At 36.1% G+C, this 24,558-nt stretch overlaps 1 protein-coding gene across 1 annotated transcript in view; it reads right to left on the bottom strand.

Moving 5' to 3' along the window:
• Positions 1–24,558, bottom strand: part of LOC107565742 (E3 ubiquitin-protein ligase UBR5-like) — a 109,026-nt gene that overhangs the window by 44,717 nt on the left and 39,751 nt on the right. Inside the window, exons 16-32 of the mRNA XM_016251011.1 lie at positions 24,084–24,195; positions 23,842–23,996; positions 22,962–23,159; positions 21,196–21,406; positions 17,430–17,556; positions 12,551–12,702; positions 11,032–11,127; positions 10,194–10,317; positions 10,013–10,110; positions 8,798–8,952; positions 8,507–8,598; positions 6,921–7,067; positions 6,684–6,802; positions 4,753–4,879; positions 4,533–4,662; positions 3,190–3,413; positions 1,302–1,595 (exon numbers count right to left, since the gene is read on the bottom strand). Coding sequence (XP_016106497.1) covers positions 1,302–1,595; positions 3,190–3,413; positions 4,533–4,662; positions 4,753–4,879; positions 6,684–6,802; positions 6,921–7,067; positions 8,507–8,598; positions 8,798–8,952; positions 10,013–10,110; positions 10,194–10,317; positions 11,032–11,127; positions 12,551–12,702; positions 17,430–17,556; positions 21,196–21,406; positions 22,962–23,159; positions 23,842–23,996; positions 24,084–24,195 — 2,561 coding nt within the window. The remainder of the gene's footprint in view (positions 1–1,301; positions 1,596–3,189; positions 3,414–4,532; positions 4,663–4,752; positions 4,880–6,683; positions 6,803–6,920; positions 7,068–8,506; positions 8,599–8,797; positions 8,953–10,012; positions 10,111–10,193; positions 10,318–11,031; positions 11,128–12,550; positions 12,703–17,429; positions 17,557–21,195; positions 21,407–22,961; positions 23,160–23,841; positions 23,997–24,083; positions 24,196–24,558) is intronic.

Here is a 24,558-nt window from a genome sequence, read left to right as displayed (position 1 = left end):
GATTTACAGATCCTGAGCACAACTGACAAACATCTAATCTTGTCAAATGTGTGGTAAGTATTGCCGAGTGCTGCTCCGTATGTGATCGCGAATCTCGAAAGTGAAAGGGAAAAACAAGCGACCGTTCATAAACGATTTCAATGCACCGCATATTAATAACGGCTCCCTGATGCCCACCGTTTACATAGTGTAATTACCCAAAGATATAATTGCGACAGAAGATATTGAAGTATATTTTTCCTCCCATCTCTTATCTATTCCCTTCAGGGATTCCATTTTTTAAAATGGAAATGTCCTAGCCTTATGAGCAGTTGATTTATGCTAATCGACGGACTGTTATGTTAATAAGTGCCGTCTTTCGGTTAGGTTTATTGTATTAATTGTGTTTCAGCACGTTACAATCATTATATGGCTTGTTTAGGTTGGCCAACATCTTGACTAAAAAGTTTTTCGATTTCAATGCACCGCATATTAATAACGGCTCCCTGATGCCCACCGTTTACATAGTGTAATTACCCAAAGATATAATTGCGACAGAAGATATTGAAGTATATTTTTCCTCCCATCTCTTATCTATTCCCTTCAGGGATTCCATTTTTTAAAATGGAAATGTCCTAGCCTTATGAGCAGTTGATTTATGCTAATCGACGGACTGTTATGTTAATAAGTGCCGTCTTTCGGTTAGGTTTATTGTATTAATTGTGTTTCAGCACGTTACAATCATTATATGGCTTGAGTTAAGGTAGCCTAACTTCTGAATTAAAGAGTTTATCATACAGATTGAAAGCATGAATCCCGTCTCTCTCCATCTATCTCTGTTTATGGGTGTTTATGCGTGCTTGCGGGGGAGGGGTGTGATTTTTGAATAATACCCAGCGATTTTTGAACATTATTTTTGCTTGGAATGCCCATCCCTAATTTAGAGATTAAAAAAACGCTTTAGGAGTGGAGAAAAAAAAACTTTTTTTTAGTTACGCTGAGCCCTAAAATATTTTAATTGGTTAAAATAGAGTGAAGTATTTATTTATTTTTTAAATCTTGATCTTTAATTTGTATCCAGTAGAGCACAAATGACTGAAAACATCATGTAAATTCACTGGCTAAAAAGAGAAGAAACCCTGAAGTATATTCTGCAATTCTGAAGTGTAATGATTATAATTATAATTATTTTAGTTCCAAATTTTAATATATTGCAGGGCTCCAGACTCATTCTTCCCACTGGTCACTCTTTTGCGACTAACTTTTGCACTGAGATGCAGGACGCTACAGGTAGATTTTCAGTCGACTGAAGCGTCACTCACCTGCTGGACTGATCCGGGGAGGGTCGTGGCGGCAGGGGCTCCACAGAGAAGAGCTCCTCGCTGCCCTGTACAGCGTCGATGCTGGTACTGGCCAGAGTGAAGGGCGCTGTAGGGCGAGCGATGCCCATCCGCACCGGCACGATCAGGGACTCGGCCACATTGCAGAGCTCTTCCACTGCGTACGGCAACAAAGCCTGGAAAACACGCCTGCACTTCCCAATGGGCTGCGGGATGAAGTTACTGAAGGAAAAACAAAAGAGAGAGAATGGGAGCATGAGCAATGTGATTATTATTCTTCCATTAAGAAGGAAAATCAATATATATTCTTATCTCTGAAAAGCCTGACATCTGAATTGATCTAATTTTTTTAAATGGAACCGTTTACTAAACCTTTAGACAAATTTTTTTTAAAACTATATAAAGTTCAATATAGTAAGTATAAAATGAAAATAATAGGTTATATAATTATTATATAAAATCTTGTAAAATAGCGCAGCATAAAAAAAATATATACATCTTCCAGTGACACTTGCGACCTTTCAATATAGAGTGGGGTAAGAAATGTCAATGGCTAAAGTTGTGACACCCTTAAACCAGCAAACAATGCATCATTTCTAGTATGTAACCACATATTTGATATATATATGATGAACATGAGACAAGTGACTTTGTTAAGCTACTAACGTGTTAGCATGTTAAAGTAAGATTTCTACATGGCAGGTAAATGAAATTGTCAAAGCATGATTTGGTCGCACTATTTTTTATTTTATTTTTTTTGCGCTACAACATGGTATTAATCAATGCATGCTGATGAACTTTTATCATAGTTTATAGTTATATGGAAATGAAAGTGGTTAACATTCAACCCGTTCTTTTTCATCAGTAGTATTATTTGTGATTTGAATTTTGTTAACGAGAGTCCCTCTTTTGCCATGTTATAAGCTGGGCTTCGGATGCTTTCACTTTCGAATTCGCGATCTTGTCATGTTTTACAAACATCTACACACCTTTCACTTTTTAAGACTAAAACAAAAGATGGATTCATTGTTCACAACAACAATAAAAAGCACAACAACAATAAAACGGTAAGATATAATGACAAACTAGCTTACAAACAGTTTATTTACAAAAACGAATAAAATGAGGCATGGCACACACCACATGCTGTATTATATACAGACTAATAAAGTACAGAACGTTTAGCAAACAGAGGAATCAAATAAAAAAATTTATAAAAGAGCCTCCATAGCGTAACGCGAGGTAAACAGCAAAGATAACAAGCTTTTCAAAATGAAAACAAAAAGAAAAGTAAAACTAAACTTGCTGTCGGTGACAGTGCTTGCATGTTTTTTTTTCTCCCACAAGAATACCAACATGTTCACCTTCTCTGGTTTAAGAAGCGGTCTTTTACTTTACTTTCACTTGAAAACCATCCATCGTTTCCTCAATATTGGCGTAATTTTTGCTGCGCGCACCTTCTTGCTCCTGCTGACGCGGCAAGTATAAACCAGGCTCTACACTCGAAGCCTGCACAGTTCAAATGAATAGCACAATTTCGTTATGCTTTCAGTTTCGATTGCCGTTTGAGGATTCTCATATGCAACAGAAATGGCAGTGCTTATAAATCAAAAACTGCGGTGGTCGTGCCAGTGCGAGCGCACAAAATTTAGTGGCACAGGCAGAAAAAAATGGTCGCAGTCTGGAGCCCTGTATTGACACTCAATTTCTGTAAATTAGAAAAAGCTTTGAAATTAAACTTTGTGATTGTAGCAGATGTACCAGAGGAAACCTAATAGTCTACATGGGAGGCTTGGAGTCAAAAACGTTGAAAACCACTGAGATGCAGGACGCTACAGGTAGATTTTCAGTCGACTGAAGCGTCACTCACCTGCTGGACTGATCCGGGGAGGGTCGTGGCGGCAGGGGCTCCACAGAGAAGAGCTCCTCGCTGCCCTGTACAGCGTCGATGCTGGTACTGGCCAGAGTGAAGGGCGCTGTAGGGCGAGCGATGCCCATCCGCACCGGCACGATCAGGGACTCGGCCACATTGCAGAGCTCTTCCACTGCGTACGGCAACAAAGCCTGGAAAACACGCCTGCACTTCCCAATGGGCTGCGGGATGAAGTTACTGAAGGAAAAACAAAAGAGAGAGAATGGGAGCATGAGCAATGTGATTATTATTCTTCCATTAAGAAGGAAAATCAATATATATTCTTATCTCTGAAAAGCCTGACATCTGAATTGATCTAATTTTTTTAAATGGAACCGTTTACTAAACCTTTAGACAATTTTTTTTTAAAACTATATAAAAGTTCAATATAGTAAGTATAAAATGAAAATAATAGGTTATATAATTATTATATAATTGCAATTGTAATGTTATATTAATGCACCAAATGAGAGATACAATCTAATTTAGATTAAAAACTGCTCATGTTGCATGTATGCAGTATCTTTGTTTAGATCATGATTAAAATGTAGTGGTTGCCTCTTAATGAGGGCAATAGATGCAATCAAAACCAACAAAAGAGCAATAATATGCAAGTGCTATATTATTATATTATTATAGTGTTATATTTCAATTTTACAAAGAAATGTGCAGCATTTTGTCCAATAATAAAAAGGACACATTTAATTTATAATTCGTCTTAAATCTCATTTTGTAAAAAAAAATAATAAATCGTGAATCAAATCGAATCGTGAAATCAAAATCGTGAATCGAATCGTGAGTTGAGTGAATCGTTACATCCCTACTGGGTGTTAAAAGTAGATGACAGAAAAGCAAAAACTAAACGACTGAATGGTGAACTTGAAAATCCTTCAGAGTGTTTAATCCCTGAAAGCATAAAAACCATAAATTAATTTCTGTAGAAATAGTACAGAAAAACATCAAAGTGCATTTAATGGGTAAAAGCAAAAAAAAAAAAAAGTAGTGCATGTGTTTAACTTAGTTTTGTACTAAAAACATCTGTGAACAAGTAAATAAAGCTTGCAAATGGATAGATTTAAAATACTGTTTGTGGCTGGTTTTTGTCTGCTCAGTGCTAAGCACAACAGCAGCCTGTTTTTTCCGTTCATTATAGGTAACTGAAATTCAGCTTTTTAGTCAGTGAAAGTCAGGGAAAAGTCAGGGAATAGTCAGGGAATTTGACATTTGGCTTAGAGTGGGAACCCTGAAAATAATGAAATATTCATGGATGTAAAAGCACAACTGCAGTTTCTTTGACTCACAGTGATGTCTGGTGCACACTTGACGATGAGGCCATGTGTGAAACAGTCTAGTCTGATGGTGCCGCTCTGCTGGTTCAGGTACATCTGCTCTTCTGGCAAAAGGTGAGCGATTTTGCTGCTGGCACTTAGTCTGAAACAATACGACACGTTATGTCCACAAAAACATCTTGAAAGCTGAATATGTACAATGAAATTTGCTAATGTTCAACGTTCTACTCACGGGTCTTTGTTTTCCTGAGAGCCGAACATTATCATGGACTTCAGCGCGTTCCAGTCCTGCAACACGCGCTCTAGAGCCAGCTGGGCGAAGCGAGGAGGCTCCAGGTCATGATCCGGCATATCGGAGTCTGAGAGAAAGACAGACACACATTAAAGAACACAAAACAAAAAAAACTATATTCTCCATACATTCACTAATCATGCACAATAAAACCATTAACATGTTGAGTTGTACTGGCTCAACTACAGTATTTCTTGACGGATAACTATTAATGAAGTCTTTCAATCAGGTTTTAAAGCTTTACATAGCACTGAATCGGCCCTGTTAATAATCTTAAATGACATTTCTCACGACAGATTCAGGGAAACCCATGGCTCTTAGACCGAAGTGCTGTATTTGATTTAGTTTACCACAACATTCTTCTGTCACGCCTGGAGTCTTGTGTAGGACTTTGTGGTATGGTTTTACAGTGGTTTCGCTCTTATTTGTCAAATAGGTGTTTTAGTTTTACTGTTTGATTAGGGCATTACTGTTCTTCTGACATTCCTCTTGGTTGTGGTGTTCCGCAAGGTTCAATCCTTGTCCCTGTGTTGTTTACCATGTATTTGCTCCCCTTGGCTTCCATTTAAAAAAAAAAAAGGTGTCTCTCTTCATCTATACGCTGACAATACCCAGCTTTATCTTCCCCTACAACGTAATAATAAGTATTCTCTTAAGCCACAGTTAGATTGCCTAAATAAACTTAAGTTATGGCTTTCAAACTATTTCTTACACCTGAATGAAAACAAATCGGAAATTATCTTGTTTGGTCCAAAGGAAAATGTTGTTTTTAATTTTGATCTTGGCTTCCTCACTCCGCATAATACACAGTGTGCCAGGAACTTGGGCATTGGGACTATTTGACTTTAGTTTAAAGTTTGATAAGCAGATATTAGCTGTAATCAAGTCTTGTTTTTACCAACTTCGTCTTCTCAGTAAAGCTAAGCCCTTTCCATCTAGGAAAAATCTTGAAACAGCCATCCATGCCTTTGTAACATCTCGTCTTGATTATTGCACGTTGGTATTTCCCAGTCCTCCATATCTCCATTTCTTTGCAGCAAAAGTTTAAAGCATTGCAAACACAGTTTCGTGTTGCCCCTAGGAATCCAGGCGCCAGATTTATAAAACATTCTTAAGAATAAAAACTGCTATTTTGCTACTCTGTGCTGTTCTGTTGTAAATAAATCTTAACCAATGATTCCTAATTGCATCTACTTCCGGAAGGCCAAATAAAGTGCTTTTGCTTTCGCACTGAAATACACAGCATCTCCCTGACATGGCTGCATCAACACTACTGCTGTTCCTGAAACCACGCCTTCTTTCTTTGCGTGCACATTTGGGCGGCATTATGCTAATATTTCCACAGTGACATAGATATCTGGGGGCGTGTTAGAACGAGCCGTTTTAAGTAGGTGTGGTTGACTTAACTTTTATAAAGAATCTCTTTGAGACTTTAGTCTTTGCAACTTTACAGATCTTCTTTATGCACCAAGAGCTCGTAACACTCCAAAGAGAAAGGAAAACTTGAAATCGCATCATATGACCCCTTTAAAAATGATCATAAATAACCTCCTAAATTTAGGATAACATCCAACTTGACTTAAAATCACACAGGTAAAATATCAAATAAAATAAAAAAAATCTATGTATTTTTCATTGCATTTCTTGTTTCTGATTAATTGTTGTAATTAAGCCTTGCAAAACAACACTACAAACACATTTTACTATCAAGAATGGGCACAATTACTCTGAAGTGAGACCAATGATTGATAATGTAAACCATGATTATTCATAATAATGATTATGCCTGACATTGCACTTAAAATAAGTTAAGAATGTTTTTAAGAAATTTCTTAAGATTTTTGTGAATCCGGCCCTACTCAAAGACACACCTTCAGCGGTGGCGGCCTTCCGATTCCTGTCCTCTCGAATGCGAGGTGGTCGATACTGGCAATGCTCCACGCTCTGCCTTGCAACAGTCTGCACCAGGAATAGCAAGATGTGCTCTCCCCTGCCAGACACAAACAGTGACACAGAACACTGACTGGATGTTGCCCTGATGACCCCATAATATGGTTTGACAACAGAAAGTTGGAACAGGACTTAAAGTACTCATTCCTTGAACACACCTGCTGTTAGGAGTGGTAACTAGATTAGTGGTGGTCAGCAGCCTGTAGAGCAGATCTAAACGAGCTGCTTTCTGGCCCGCGATGAGGGTCTTGCATTTACACTTCTCCCAGCAGTCACAGTATGCAGTGGGAGACGTTCGCTTCAGTCTGGAGATGAAACAAGAGAGATTACGGTTTTACAACCTAGTGATCTACCTTGCTGCCTTCAAGGGATTATTATACCCGAAACATAACCACATAAGTAATAGTTTTGGAAAACTTTAAATTGGCAGCCACTTGTTAGACTTCAGTAAGTACAGCGCGCACTGTAGCCAGTATCATTTCATATACAAGTCACGAAAGAAATAACGAGCATGCAATGTCGTAGTTATGTCGTCAGTTAAGTCATGAAGTTACCAAAAAGGCGATTAAAGCTACCTTAAAACTTTGCATGTATGTATTTGTAATATGAGTCACATTTAAGAATATATCTCTGAAATGCAGTGGTTTTCCAAACTGCCCTGGAGCAGCCCAGCACCGTCTCCCTCACCTAACACCATCGGTTCAACTCAGAGACTTTTAAGAGCTGAAGTGGGTTAGAATAGGTAAGGATATGCATGTCAGATCCCCATTACGTTCAGAATCGGCAGCTCTTAAAGAAATAGCAGCCAAAAAACCTAATGACCAATTGCTGTGATGTCTATTAATCAAAGATCAAAAGAAAAAAGAATCAATCAATAACTTTCGTAGCTTTAAGGATTCAGCTATATTTAATTTAGAATCTAGTGTTTGATAAATGTTTTCAATTTCTGTATATTTCCTAAGGGCGCAGGTAAATATAACAATCTTCACATAAACCCATTATAATAAATGTCATAAGTTCACTTAAATTAGAAGTTATTTGAAGTAGTCTAATAAATGTTAAAATTGATAGCTTTGTAATGTTGAATGGCTAATCAATGGTTAAATATTAGGGGAAAAAACTATTTCATAAAGACATCAGAGTGATACTGGCCTTCAGTCATAAAAAAAGATGCCATTATACAAATATTAAAAATACACTGTCTTTATGTTGTTTCTACATTAATTTAAAGATTGAATGTGAAATTATTGCAATGTAAAAGTATTTTTAAAAACTTTAATGTTAGGTAGGATTAAATCGCAATATGCAAAGCTTGTAGCAAATCAGTGTTATTTTTGTATTATTTATCCTACTATGTTTAAACTTTTAGTACAAGTAAACTTTTATTTTTATATTATATTATTTTATAGTATAGAAATGTATAGTTTTCATTTTAATTTTAGTTTCAGTAATTGTTACAAGCTTGTCATTTTTATTACTTCTCATTTAATTTCTTTTTAGTTTTCTTTTTTTTTTTTTTTTTTCAGTTTTAGTCATTTTAGTACTTCAACTGATTTTATTTCAGTTAGTTGTCGAGACAAGATTTCTCATTTAAGTTTTTCATTAAATATTTATATTTTCTTTCAGCTTTATTTCAATTAATAAACTATTTGTAATATTGGATTTTGCTCTTCCACAAGGATACATGTGGTGAGGCAGAAAATTAGGTGTCAAGTTCAAATGATTTTATAGCAGGCGCACTCACTTGCAGTCGTGACCCTTGTGACAAACTCTGGCACATTCAGTGCAGCAGCACAGAGACTCCAGCAGGCCGCAAGTTCTGCACTCAAAGATGTCCTGCAAACAGACAGGTTCAGTTAGTCACACAGTGCCATTCTATAAAACCATTTAGCTCAGTGCTTCTCAACAGGTTTTTATGTAAAGAATAAATATCTTTAAAACTATTTAATACAAAAAAGCAAGCTTTCATTTTTCTTTATGAATAATATTATACACTTCAGAAAATCAGAAAAATTTATTTCACTGGAGTTTGTACCTGGTTGATGTGTTCAGCTCCAGTCCAGGTGAAGCTGCAGGTATCGTTACAGCACAGGACATAGAGGGGAGAGTCATCTGGGTTTGTTCCTGAAGGACAGATCATCTCCATGAACACAGACGCTGCATCCTCTTTCTCTCCAAGACCCAGTTCACCTAAACCATATATGAGATCCAGGTAAGATTTATAAACAAAAAGGAAAGGAAGGAAGGAATGGACGTGACGTGTGGCCAAGTATGGTGTCTCATACTTGGAATTTGTGCTCTGCATTTAACCCATCCAAGTGCACACACACAGCACTGAATAGTGAACAAACACACACACACACACACACCCAGAGCAGTGGGCAGCCAATGCTGCGGCGTGCCCGGGGAGCAGTTGGGTCTCACCTCGGTCGTGGTACTGAAGGTGGAGAGAGCGCTGGTAATTCACTCACCCCACCTACAATCCCTGCCAGACCTGAGACTCAAATCCGCAATCTTTAGGTTACAAGTCAGACTCTCTAACCATTAGGCCATGCGACTGCCCCCAAAGGGCATCTAATGGTCTCTAAACATTTCGAAACATGGCAAATGCATCTCAGCAAGTTAAACCAAGGTTATTATAGTTAACTAAACCCATTAAAAATATTTGTTACTTGAAATAAAATAGTGTTAACTGTAATTAAATACAATTGAAAAGAAAAAGAAAAAAGTAAAAATAAAATTTTTCAATTTCATTTAGTTTAACTTGAAATCCTAAAATAAAACAAAAATAAATACAAACTCAGCAGACATTTAAAAAAAAAAAAACTAAAAAAGACAAAACTCCAAAATTAAAATAAAAAACTTAAATAAATATTGGGGGGGGGGGGAAAAAAAAAAAAAAAACCTAAAAAGAATTAAATTAATTTTTGTTTTTTTTTATTAGATCAAAAGGGTGCTTCTACTAAATACTGAGCAAAGGGTCTGAATACTTAGGACCATGTGATATTTCAGTTTTTCTTTTTTAATAAATCCGCAAAAATGTCAACAATTCTGTGTTTTTCTGTCAATATGGGGTGCTGTGTGTACATTAATGAGGAAAAAAAATTAACTTAAATGATTTTAGCAAATGGCTGCAATATAACAACGAGTGAAATTTAAGGGGGTCTGAATACTTACCGTACCCACTGTATATAATGTATATTATTAATACTAAAATCACAAAGGAGTTAAACTGCAGCCATATACTCACCTTTGGCTATTTTCTGTGCTGCTTCTAAAACAGTAATGGCTGCTGGGTAAGCCCTCCCACTCACAGCCAACATGAATGGAGTCATCCCACGAGCATCCCTATCAAACAACAGCAAAACAAACACTCAACGTCTGCTAAAGAGAGGCTGGCTATCACTTAGAGCAGCAGGAGTGTGCCGTACTTGGCAGAGAGCAGCTCTCTTAAGTGAGGTCGCAGGACGACGCTGTCACACATCAGCTTCAGTATCAGGTGTGCGTTGGCCTTCCGGTCTTTAGATTCCACTACTGATGGTTCAGAAGAAGGTCCTTGAGAAGACATGGGAAATATTAAAAACATGCTACAAGAGAGTTTTATAAATGACAGCACAGAGCAGTGGTTCTCAACTGGAGGGATTGTGACTGAAAAACAGGTTGCATGTATATTCTAATTCAGGGTTATTTTCATTAACTGAAACCACAAGTTAAAAAATGATATTTTTTGTTACTTGAAATAAACACTAAATGAAATAAAATATATATTTTTAAAAACGTATTTTATGTCATTTGCCAAGGCAACATTTCCATTTAATTTAACTTGAAACTACTAAAATAACAAAAAATATTTTTTAAATTAAATACTAGTCATATTTAAAAATAATAATAAAAAGACAAAAATAAATTACAACAACTTTAACTAAAATTAAATTAAAATATTAAAAGAAAATCTAATACAAAATATTAACAATTTAATTTTAATAATTAATGCATTTAGCAGACGCTTTTATCCATACATTTTTTTACCAGTATGTGTGTTCCCAGGGAATTGAACCCACGACCTTTTGCGCTGCTAACGCAATGCTCTACCACTGAGCCACAGGAACACCAACAAAAACTATATTATAATACTACTAATCAATTATACTGAAGTAACACTGTTCTGATTGGGTCATTATGGATGTCCAAAGCAAAATCTAGGTCCTGGAGTAAAACCAGTCGAGAACCACTGGCGCAGATTGTCCTTTGGGAGGCCGGTTCACATACCTGGGATGATGGAAGTGCTGGGTCCCTGGTTGGTGCCTGTGGAAGCAGTGGTAAGGGAGCCCACTGCAGGGGCCAAGATGAAATCAATGTCACCGTCTAGTGGAGAAGATGGTTTTGTAAGACATCAGGCCATCACATGCATGCATTACATCCGTTATGACTAGGGATGGGTATCGTTTTCACTTTATCGATACTGATACCAATACCGATACTGCTTATCGATAACGGTACTTATCGATACTATTTGGTGCAAAAAGATATGATCTGAAAAGTTATTTTAATACTGCTGAATTTTAGCAACTGTATTAAAGTTATTCAGTGAAGAGCAGCGAGTTATTTTTCTCCATGTTTTATTTTATTAACATTAAATGAATAGTTCACCCAAAAATGAAAATTGTGTCATCATTTACTCGCTCTCAAGTTTTTTTTAAACCTGAATGAGTTTCTTTCTTCTGTTGAACATAAGTTATTTTGAAGAATGTGAGAAACCAAACAGCTGCTGGTCGCCAGTGACTTCCTTTTTTTTTTTCCTACAATCAAAGTCAGTGGGGACAAGCAACTGTTTGGTTACCCACATTCTTCAAAATATCTTTTGTGTTCAGCGCAAGAAAGAAATTAATTTGGTACATGACTGAGTAAATTAATTTTTGGGTGAACTATTCCTTTAATGACAAGCGGCAGCATGTTTAGTACTGTCCCTTTAAGAGCTGCACGCATCCGTTTCTCTCTCAACTGTTTACTTTCACTTTAGACATAACTAAAGTGTTTTTATATGTCAACCTTGTGTGTTTTTGACAGTATTAGCGCAATCAGACGGTAATTAAAATAAGTAATCAGGTGCCGTATGCCTTTTAGTGTATGCACGCTTTGGGTGTACACGCTCGGAATAAGCGCATGTTAGAACAGTGCACAAATTAAATGTTTAACCGGCAAAGCTTTAAAGCACATGCAAATAATGTACTTTTGAGATAAGTGCAGTGTCTCATGAGTGTAAATCTACCGCTGAATTAACATTTGATGTGAATGTGTCTCGCGAGTTGCAGTTGGAGCCGGGAGACAAAGTACAGCGCATTGCTTAAGGTAGATGTTGTATTTTGTTAGTAAATGTTTAATTATATTACTAGTGTTGCCTCCTTTGTTCACTATTACACTACTGCATATATTGCAGCCAACACTAGTGTCGCTTAGTTTTGTAACTTGAGCCCACACTTTCGAATGTTTCATTCTTGCCGCCATGACTAATTGCACGCAAACACACATCGCACATGCGCATGGATATGACACACGCACATCGAGCAAACGTTGGCCACATCATTCAGTGAAGGAAAATGGCAAGCAGCAGCTTCTAATTCGCCATTAACATTGAAGTATACCGAGATAAAAAGGCACGTACCGAAAACAGTATCGTTTGACCTTCAGCTTATCGGTAGTCCGGTATTGACCCAATTACGTACCTTCCAAGAAATTACCGGTTCTCGGTACCCATCCCTAGTTATGACCCAAAAACCGCTGAACTCACCAGGATCCATTGGTGGAGGGTCTGGTACCCAGCTGGGAGGTGCAATAGGGGGTGAAACAGGGTCTTGGTGGTCGCTGGAGGAAGGGCCAGATTCGTGGCGGCCCAAACCTGCAGCGCGGAGAGAGCGTCTCATCATCTCCCTCAAACGCAAGCTACAGAAACGAGAACAAAGAACGTGAAACAACTGTACACCAACAACAAAGTACAGAAGCAGAAAAGCCATTTTCATCATGTTACAGGGCTCTAGACTGCGACCATTTTTTGAGAATGTGCAAGTTACAATTTGACGTTCTCACATTTGTGCGAGTGCATGGTCTGCTCTACTCCAAAGCGTCTGCTATGTAGGGCTGTCAAACTGGCTGAAACACTAAATTTGAATTTTGTACTTGAATATTATCAATATTCAAATTATATTCAAATTTAAAAAGGCATAATTTTAGTTAGGGGGGAAAAAAGCTTTTGGCTTTTCTCTTGAGGTCACAAGAGGGCGCATTGAGCAAAATATTACTAATGCACGTTTCCTCAAAGCAATAAAATAACACGACTACCTTTGAAAAAAGAGCATAATGTTTAAAATAGTTTATTAACCATATATAATTAAGTTGCTTAAACGATAAGAAACAAAACAGCATCATGTATGCATGTATAGTTTAATACAAAGGACCGAAAACCAATCACAAAGAGCACTTTTTTCTATTTAAAAACATGAGATGCAGTGGGATGGGGGAAAACCGCCATAAAGTCTCGAGACATGTTTTTTTAAAAGTTGAAGTTGCATTAATTTTCCATGGCTTTCTAAACGTGCGGCTCTCTTGTGGGAGACGTGAGTGCAACGGTGATAGATGTCCCTCTAGAAAATGCAATAAATATACATTGTGTGAATGGCTTTGTTTCGGTTTCACCGTAAACAACAACAACAACAACACCTCCGCATTGCTGTTCTCTTTTTCGTAGCAGCGCCACATCTAGTGGGTTTAACTGAATACAGGTTTCGCACAGAAACTGCAAAATGAAATTCCAGGACGTTCAAGGACTTTAAGCACTACTTTTTTGGTTTTCAAGAACTAAAATCAGAGATCACAGTATCATTATTATCTTTCATATTCTAATAAAACAAAATGTTACAAATAAATTGCAGCACATGCAAAGCATGCAATGGCAACTTTAACATTTGAAAGGATACTAATGGCAAAGTTATCGCTTTCCTTATTCAAAGTAATTTTTTTCATGAATATATGATTGAAGAGTAAAAGCTTCATCATACACTTGGAAAGTTATGAGCCAAATCATGCTTGTAGACACTAGCGGTGTGACAATACACTTAGTTCATGAGATGAGACAAAATACAGATACTTGGTTTACTAGAACGAGACAATATTTTAATACTATTTTTAAGAATTTAAATGACTAAATCTCTCTTTTAATCACAAAAAGCAAAACAAAGTATTTTTAAATATTTTAACTAATCTAGAGCATAATTATTATTTTGGTAATCACATAATCTACTGATTATTTTGACAGTTGAGTAATATATTTTTAGCAGTAGTAAATATTATCTGATATGTTTAGTAATAAAAATAGACCTAAGTGAAAACAGGCTTTAGTATGACTATATTTGTATATATATTAAACTAACGATGAGACAATCATTTGTTCAAATAAAGTATCAAAACCAAGTAATCAACATGGTTTATTGAACAACACTGTTAAAATACATAAAGTAGTATGCCTAAACATAATATGAACTAGAGGTCAACTTGTTCATCGGTTTTGCCGATTAATCGGCATCGATAGTTGATTGCTGGAACTATCGGTTATCGGCAAAATAGTTTTCCGGTTTGCATTCATTGCTGGAGGGGCTGAGAAGGGTCTGCTGGCATTATACAGTATGAGAGTGGCCTCTAGTGGTGAAAATCACTGACAGAACGTGTTGTTTATTTTGACACATGACTCCAGATGCACATTTAAATGCAGCCGACAGAAAATCCTGCTGCGGAACAGAGCGCCATTCACAGTTTTCTATTAAATAACATAACATTTGTCCCAAATCGTTGTGAATGTACATAATGACTTCACCCTAGGCTATAAATTATGTATTGTGCATTTTTCAGCAAAACGTTTGTCTTTATGGCTCTAATAAAGTCATGCTTCATCTAGAGCTGTAATAATATTTTTAAAAATGCAATAAAAATATTGGTATCGGTACTCGATATCGGCAAGTACCAAAAATAAAAGTATCGGTATCGGGTGAGTACTGGAAAAAGTGGTATCGGTGCATCCCTAATAAAAACTCAAGTAAAGTACAGATACTCCCAAAAAATACTTAACTACTGTAACGAAGTAGTATTACTTCGTTGCATTACACCACTGGTTTTCAGTATGACTGCAAAGGTGTGCGACAGCCAATTTAGTTTCTTTTCTTTTTGTCTTCATTTTGAAAAGCGGTTTAGCTCAGGTTATGCTATTGAGTCTCTCTTTTAATTTGTTTTTATTTATTTGATTCCACACAGTTTGCTAAACATTCTGCAATTTATTAGTCAATATATATAATACAGTACATGGTGTATGCTATGCCTAGTCTTATTTGTTTTTGTTAATAAACTTTATATAAGCTAGTTTGTCATTAGCGGTTTTATTGTTGTTGTGCTTTTCATTAAGAATAATGAATCCATCTTTCAAATAATTGTTTTAGTCTGTGAAAAGTGAATGGTGTATAGTAGATATAAGCACAACAGACAATTATCTTTTCTTGTAAAATGTGATATCAAGATCGCAAATTCAAAAGCGAAAGCATCCGAAGCCAGGCTTATAACATAGCAAATGAGGAACTCGCGTTCACAAAATTCAAATCACAAATACTGATGAAGAAGAACGAGTTGAATGTTAATCCCACTTTGGTTAGCATATAACTATAAACTACGATAACGGAAAAATGATTTATTAGCAGGTATTGATTATGTTGGAGCCAAAAAATAAAAAATCATGTGCTCATTGGAAAGAAATGCATTAACTGATAAAAAGTATAACAGGCCAAGATAAGACCAGGACCTAAGACCAAGATAAAATTCACAAATAAAATTAATAATGCATGGATTTATAACAAACCCATACAATCTCAAAATAAATCATGTACATTTAAGTGCAATTTTAAAATACACAATATGTTTTATTCAACATATACACACGTATTCAAATTGGTGTATGTACTGATTTAAATCAATACATATTAACTACAGGTTGAGTGCTATTGGCTTTTTCTAAAATGATAATGTGTTCAAAGAAAGGCAATCAAAAGGCAATTGTCAATACTAGTAAAAATCAATACAATGAATGTGTTCAAAAATTGTCTTTTGTGACAGGTGGTCAGAGAGAAGCCACAAGAGTTTACGTTGAATTAAAAGCCCTACTGCCCTCTATTACTCTTTTTTCCTTAAATCTTTGGAGTTTGTATAAACTGCCAATTGTTTGTTTTAAATAGTGGTCGACCGATATTGGTTTTTTGACAATGATGCCGATATCTTGGAAAGCAGGGTGGCCGATATAAATTTTATTTTAATTAATATTTAAGAAATTTGAAAATGGATTTAAAAATGTGTAAATAAACATACTTTAGATGACTAAGCATTTTCCACAAATAAATAAATATTTAATAAAAATATAATTAAAATGAAGTAAACACTGTAACCAACAGAGCACTCAGTATTCTGGGAAGTGTGTGTGCATTGCGAATCATATTTTTTCAAATAAAGCCAAGGTAACACTCATTTTACATACAGCACACAGTGAAAATGACATGAATATGACAATAGGCAAATGTATAAAGCGTAGCATAATTTGAAATCTCGAATTTAATGTTTAAAACATTCAATTCGCACCAACAGTCACGCAGAGAAAACACGCAATCATGCAGGTCACATGCACACTTCACAAGATCTCACAACAGGATTCAACTAAGTTTGCAAGGTTTGTGCAATTAAATGTTCATTACCCATTCAAAGATTTGTTTAAATGATATAAATGCATATTTGCTGAATGCTGACGGAAAACGAGAAAGTATTACAATGTTTTTATATTATTAGTAATAGAAAGGCAAACAATCGTTATAATACTTTTCTGTATACATTTGAATCCCTTTGTTTAACAGTTCTATCTGATTATTAGACAGCCTTCTTCTATCCGTATTAGACAGAACTGTTTAAGAGGACGGCAAACAAGAGGGAGAATGTGAGCACTGTGCTCAGGCGCTGCCATTACCAGCGCCATCAAAATAAAAGTCCCGCCGCAAATGCATCGGCCAAACAGAAAAATGTATCCGCTGATACCGATATTTGAAAAATGCAAATATCGGCCAATTTATGTGACCCTGGAGCACAAAACCAGTCATAAGTAGAACGGGAATATTTGTAGCAATTGCCAACAATACATTGTATGGGTCAAATTTATCAATTTTTCTTTTATGCAAAAAATCATTAGGATATTAAGTAAAGATCATGTTCTATAAAGATATTTTGTAAATTTCCTACCGTAAATATATCAAAATATAATTTTTGATAAGTAATATGCAATGCAAAGAATTTCATCTGGACAACTTTAAAGACGATTTTCACAATATTTCGATTTTTTTGCACCCTCAGATTCCAGATTTTCAAATAGTTGTATCTCAACCAAATATCGTCCTATCCTAACAAACATCAATGGAAAAATCATTTATTCAGCTTTCAGATGATGTATAAATCTCAATTTCAAAAAATTTACCCTTATGACTGGTTTTGTGGTCCAGGGTCACATATCGGCATTGGCGATATATCGGTCGACCACTAGTTTTAAATGTTCTTCTGGTGAAATGTTTTTCTGTATGCCAGTGAGTCTGAACACTGACCCCCGGCTGCTGGACGATCCCGTGCGGTTCCCGGAGCTGTTGCTGGACACCACTGAAATAGCATTGGCGATGGCCTCGACAGCGGACAGCCTCTCAGCGAACGTGTTCCTTTCAGACCGCTCTGCTTCTGAAACACATCGCACATCACTCAAGTCATCTCAGGCTGGGTTTGGAAAAACATCCAACATCGTCTGCGTTGCAAAACTGCCTCACTTGTCATCACCGAAAACAAGTACATGATGTCTATACAGCTCCATATTATGGTGAATGTCATCAACTCTGTTCCTTAAAAATAGAAATGCTGCTGTGGCAACTAACGGAAATAAATTTATTTTGTTAAATTAAACTTTAACCATTAACTGAATTAAAATAAACTGAAGTCCATTTATTTTAAGTTTAAATACTAAACAATTCAAACTTAAATAAACTATACATAAAAAAACACTAATAAAAAACAACAACAAAATACCTAAAACTTCAAACTAAAAATGTAAATAAAAGACAGAAAATATAAAAATAAAAACTAACTAAAAAAATTAAAAGGATAGTTCAGCCAAAAATGAAAATTCTCAAGTTGTTCCAAACCTGTAAGAATTTCTTTTAGCTTATATACTGTACAATGCCACATACATTTACATCCAATGTTATCTCAGCGGTAAAGTTACACTCACTGGACACTGCACTTATTCGCAATCACAAAAGTACATTTGCATATACTTTAAAGCCTTGCCGGTTAAACATTTCATTCACGCGCTGCTCTGATATGTGCTTTCTCTGAGCACCTACACCTGAAGCGCATGCTCGCTAAAAAGCCTGTCAACAGTGCCTTATTATTGGACTAAGTTATTTCACATCTGATTGCGCCAATACGGTCAAAAACAACCAACTGTATTTATAATGTAATCCTTGTGTATGTCTAAAGTGAAAGTAAACGGATGCGTGCCTGTATTTTAGATGTGTGCAGGTCTTAAAACGACAGCACAAAACATACTGCCGATTGCTATCCCTTTAATGACAAGCGGCAGCATGTTTAATACGGTCCCTTTAAGAGCTGCGCGCATCCATTTCTCTCTCAACGGCTTACTTTCACTTTAGACATAACTGTTTATATGTAAACCTTGTTTGTTTTTGACAGTATTAGCGCAATCAGACAATAACTAAGATAACTAAGTAAACAGGTGCTGTTTGACCGGCCTTTTAGTGTATGGACGCTTCGGGTGTACGTGCTCTGAATAAGCGCATGTTAAAACAGCACGCAAATGAAACGTTTAACCGGCAAGGCTTCAAAGCATGTGGAAATAATGTACTTTTGTGATAGCGAATAAGCCTCATGAGTGTAACTCTACCAAAACAATATTTGATGTGAATGTGTCTTGCGATTTGCAGTTGGAGCTGGAGCCAGGAGACAAAGTACAGCGCATTGCTTGAGGTAGATGTGTTTTGTTAGTAAATGTTTCATTACATTACTAGTGTTGCCTCCCTTGTTCACTATTACACTACTGCATCTGACACTGGTGTCGCTTAATTTTGTATCGTGAGCCCACACTTTCAAAAACGTTTCACTCTTGTCGCCACTGATTGCACGCAAACACACACCACACATGCGCATGGATATCACACGGATGTCAAGCAAATGTCGGCCACATCATTCAGTGACAGAAAATTACAAGCAACAGCTTCTAATTCGTCATTAACATTGAAGTATACAGAGATAAAACAACAAGTATCGATAACAGTATCGTTTGTCTTGAAGCTTATCGGTAGTCCGGTATTGACCAAATTACGTACCGGTAGGGATGGGCGATAACGATAATTATCGATATAATTTTCCTTGATAAAACGATATGAATAGTTCGATAAATGTTCAATATAATGTTTATGTGCCAAAAGCAGAACGAAACAGCGCGACTCATTTGAATCGCGCCACACGGACCGTTTATCCGCTCAGATCACAGTTCAAACTGCCGCGTGGCGTGAGCTCACTAGAGCAGATGTGTTTACTCGGTCACACGAGCATTAAGCAGCACTGTGAGATCCAGTGTGAAGCACAAAAAGAGCGATGAACACAAATGACTCTGTGATTTAAACTAGTTTAAAGCCAAACAGGAGAAACACTGGGCGCAACGAGACAGTCAGAAGGCTTTTCAATCTACACATCGCCATCATTTTCCATAGATTTACTGTAGTAACACACACTGCACCATGGTATTCTGGCAGAAATTTGGGATATTCACACTGAATTTTATTAAAGGAGTAATGGTATATAATTGTAGTATGCATTTGTGATTAAGCATGTGTGCATTTATACTGAATGTTTTTAGACTACTGTTTTTAATACAAACAGACAACCTAAAACCATATAGTTATATTTTTACCATGGTATTGACGTGCTATATGTGTGGTTTTAACTGTTTATCATGATTTAAATGCATGTTACTATGAGAGACCGATGCTTAATTTAAAAATAAATAAGTCCTTGGTCAGAATAAATTTAATCATAAAACTGAGGTTGCTACAATTTTTAGAGATGTTACTGATTTTGATAATGAACAAATATTTCCCTCTGCATCCTAACTCAAGCTACTATCAAATGTGCATTTCTAAGAGACAAAAAGTGATATAATTATTATTAAAATTATCAGGCAACCCAAACCCGTTTCTTGATTTGAAACAATATCACTCATTAGAACATGCAGAAACTAAGAAAATAATTTTTTTTCTATTTAGATATTTATTTTGTCAAGGAAAATGAATGGTCTGGTTTCTACAACTTTCACTTTGGAGCAAAAATCTGACTTTAAACTTGAAAGAAATAAAGATATGACATTTATCGTGATAATTATCGATATCGACTGATAATTTTTTTGGCCATATCGCCCAGCTCTACGTACCGGTTTAAAAAAAATACCGGTTCTCGATACCCATCCCTACTCACATGTTGTCCCAAACCGGTATTAATTTCTTTTTTGTGCTGAACACAAAAGAAGATATTTTGAAGAATGTGGGTAACCAAACATGATAGTGGGGGGAAAAATACTATGGAAGTAACTGAGGACCAGCAACTGTCAACAGAAGAAAGAAACTTTCAGTTTAAAAAAAATAAAAACTGAGTAAATGACAGAATTGTCATTTTTGTGTGAGCTATCCCTATAATAGTAATAAAACAAAACAAAGAAAAATCACTCACTACTCTTCACTGAAGAATTTTAATACAGTTGCTTTAATAAGAATCAATGTATAATTTATGTATAAAGTGTATATAGTGTTTTATTGTTATATTTGTTAATTACATTTCTTAAATGCTACTGCTAAATACAGCTACTGTAGCCTACTGTTTGTTTTATTTGTATATTATGTGTATTTGTAAGACGCATCTTTGTTCTTTTTTAATAACAAAGATAAAATAATGACAGATTTTTATCTTTGCCCACTTTGACCTAAATGTCTGCCATTCTTTTTGATTTTGTTACCTTGTAAGGCTTTGTTTTTAAAACAGGGAAATTGCAACTACTTGCAAAATAGTAAAACCAACATGACAAAGAATCGTGATAAAATCATGTATCTATCGTGAAAAAATTTGTGATATGATATTTTTGCCATATCGCCCACCCCTATTGTGCGCTTAAAAGAAAAACTCATACAGGTTTGGAACAAGTTGAAAGTAAATGACGACAATTTAAATTTTTTTGGCAAACTATCCTTTTATTAAACATTGTAATAGCATCTCAATGATACTAAAATAACACTGAAAACACTGCATGCTAACCTTCCTCCTCCTTGGTTTCCTTGTTGCTGACAGGGAAGCAGACGGAGACGCAGGCGTGGAGGACGTTGCGGTTGCCGTCACAGCGGTGACCCAGCAGAGCGTCCAGAGAGTGAGGGTTTTGCTCCAGAAGCATGGCCTGCTCCAGACTGCTCAGGTACTGCCTGCACGCCTCGTAATCACAACGCAGCACGTGCTGCATCAGCGTCTGCTTCTGAAACGCAGAGAGCAAACAATAAACCAACCGGAAATATAGGCTCAAGCATTTCACTTGCATTGGAGACTAAAAACATGTGCAAACTGTAAAATGTATTTAGTACTAGGGGTGGGAATCGCAGGGTACCTCACGATACGAATCACGGTATGATAATATCACGATACATCGATTCTGCGATAATCGGTAATATTGCTAGACAATCCTATAATGATTCATCACGATATCTAACTATGAAAACAAAATGACTGTGAAAAGGTTAAGTGCAAGTTCTCTCTTTATTCAAGTCCAGAAAACAGTACAAAAGTTCTGTAAATCAAATTGAATATGCTAAGGAAATTAATAATTTTATTCTTGGAATGATTAAAAGCTTACACTTTTCTTTGTGTGTAAACCAACACATTTAACTGCTTATCAACTTTATATATAGCCTATACATATATAAACCTGGTACATTTAAAAATTTAACTGGAGTGTTTCTCATGGTTGCTCAGAGCGCTTTGGAAAGAAGGCATTTTTAGACGCTGCGGGCAGGGAAATCTTTATAGAGCGCCTTATTGTAATAATTAAAATATCGATATTTGGTGCCAGATATCGATTCTCGTATCGCATGGAAAACGACAACGATATATCGCCATATCGATATATTGTCCCACCCCTATTTAGTACATGTGAACAATTCAAATTCAAGGTAAGTGTTAATCATCATTTCAAGAGGTTGTAAATTTGAGGTGACAATTTAATTAAATAAATGTGAGCACTGCAGCGTTTCAAAGTAAAAACGCAGCACTGCGTGTGTTCTACGGGCTTGCCGTTTCAGAGCAATTTGCAATCACTGAATATGCGCATTTATGCCAACAGATTGCTTGTGATAGAACAGAATGTTCCTCTGATGAGTGTTTACTTCATGGCATTTACATATAGGAAGTAAAGATGTCAAAGTAAGAGTCTAGGTGTTTTTCAGGATTGTTTGATTAAACTTTTTTTCTGGTCATTATTGGTATTTCAGTTACACAAACTGTATTTGGCATGTAGTTGATAAATTTAGGAGCGTATTAAAAAAACCTTAGGGGTGCAATGAAAATAATTTATTAAATAATGTTTATCCTTAATAAAGGCATACAAGGAGACATTTACAAGCAAAAATATTTTTACAAAATATATTAAACAATAAAAAATACAAAACAAATAATATGAATAGTATACTGGGTTTTCAAATATCTGCTTAAAACTGTATTTAATAATTACACAATTAAATATATTATATATGCTTTAATTTGCTTTTGGTAAATAATTCTATAATTATAATTCTATAATTAAAGCAGTTTGCAGCATAAATATTTAAAAACCTTGTGTACTTTTTGTATTCGTACAAACTAAATTCTTTTGCATGCAAATGTCATCTTGTATCCTTTCATTACTGAAAAACAAATTTTTTAATACATTTCATTTTTCAAATTAGAAGCACATGTGCTCCTTGAGGAAAAACTAAGTGTCAAGGGATTGGTAGAGCACTAACTGAATGTCTAATGTTTAGCAGGTTGGTGTATCATACCTCCACAGCCATGATGATGATGGCTGCTTTCTTTTTGATTGTGGTGTTACTGGGAAGGTTGACAAGTGAATGAACTCCCATGCCTAGGCTGGCAATTGGCGGGAGGTCTAGCCAATCAGGGTCGCGTATTCCACCCATACAGTCTTTAGCCATGGGATAAATGGTGCCGTTACCATCCCTCAAAATGATGGGGCTCTCCTGAGGATGCAAAGATGAGAAAGTTCAAACAAGCAAAGAGAAACTGAAGTGCATGAAACGTATCAGACTGTGTGACTGTAGCCGGGTATCCATCCAAAGTTGTGAATTTAACTTATGCGCAAAACTGGAATATCGCATAAAACATTTGCGAACAAGCATCGTTTCCATTCAACCAGTCAAAAAGAACAAAATCGTCACTTCCTGATAAACTGGCACTATAAATCACTAAGAAAAGTAGGAGAATATAATAATTTTCATATATAATAAAGTATTTGCGCTTGTGCTGTTTGGGAATGCAGTCGTGCGAGACATTTCTGGGAGGCAATTATACAGAAATACTTTGATGACAGACTTTGCTCGTGCATTTCTGAATGACCATAACAACATTTCAGATGCTGTGGAATGAGATCGGTCCACTGGTTAGTCAGGTTTTGCCATCCCATAGCGCAAAGTCAAGTGACTTTTTTTGATGCGCTTGGAGGAATTTATTCGCAAAATGCATTTCCATCTCCCATTATTCACATCAACTCTTTTTCGCACAAGTCAAAAACCACCTCAAGTGAGCGTAAAAACTTTAAAAATTAAGGTTTTATTCAAAATTTGGCGTTTCTATCACTCGTTTCTTATTCAATACTTCAAAATGCATATTAAAACAGAGTGATGGAAACATAGCTTGTCTCACCTGGCCAGCAGTAAAGATGGCCACATTACGCTCATTCTGGCCCAGAAAGGCCAGATTACTAGTGGGGAAGTGATTCTCCTGCTCGGCTTTGCCGGTGGCCAAGTCAAAGATACAGTACCGTACCCAGCTGCCTGTTTTCAACACAGCATGAACTCCTGCAGGATGAAAGACAACAGAACAGTTAAGCAGATGCACAGGGAAAATTCACAACAAAATGTGTGATAAAAGCAAACAATATTCACCTTTGGAGTCAACATTTACAGCTAAAATTTCAGCTTTTTCTGGGATACAAAGTTTTTTAGGAGTGCGCTGAAAACAGTCTGGAACTTTTGGCGTTCCACCAGTTTTAACAACCTGTTTAAAAGAAAAGAGAAATGTCTCAGCTAAAAAAATTTAATGTCTAATAATTAACAAAAATTTGTTTTTATTTTTTCCAATATTTATAGACAAGGGGTTTTCAAACAAGGTGCTGGGGTCTTTTAAAAAAAACTATACAAAATGCAATTAAGCGTTCTCAAATGTAATAATTTAATAATGGCTTTATTGTCCCAATAAGGTGAGGCTGAGCCCGCGTCCTCAAATCACAACTCGCTCAAGGGACGAGGCCATGTAACCTTTTCACGACGATAATATTTTTTTTTTAATCCAAATAGCTTGCTGAAATACTTGTGGCCGCCTCATCTATGTCAGCCATGCGCTGATCATGACCTGTCCGGG

Source organism: Sinocyclocheilus grahami, unplaced genomic scaffold (genome assembly GCF_001515645.1).
Source record: "Sinocyclocheilus grahami isolate Dianchi unplaced genomic scaffold, SAMN03320097.WGS_v1.1 scaffold1024.1, whole genome shotgun sequence".
In the NCBI taxonomy this organism is placed as follows: Eukaryota; Metazoa; Chordata; class Actinopteri; order Cypriniformes; family Cyprinidae; genus Sinocyclocheilus; species Sinocyclocheilus grahami.
This window is presented reverse-complemented; position numbering and strand designations above follow the sequence as displayed.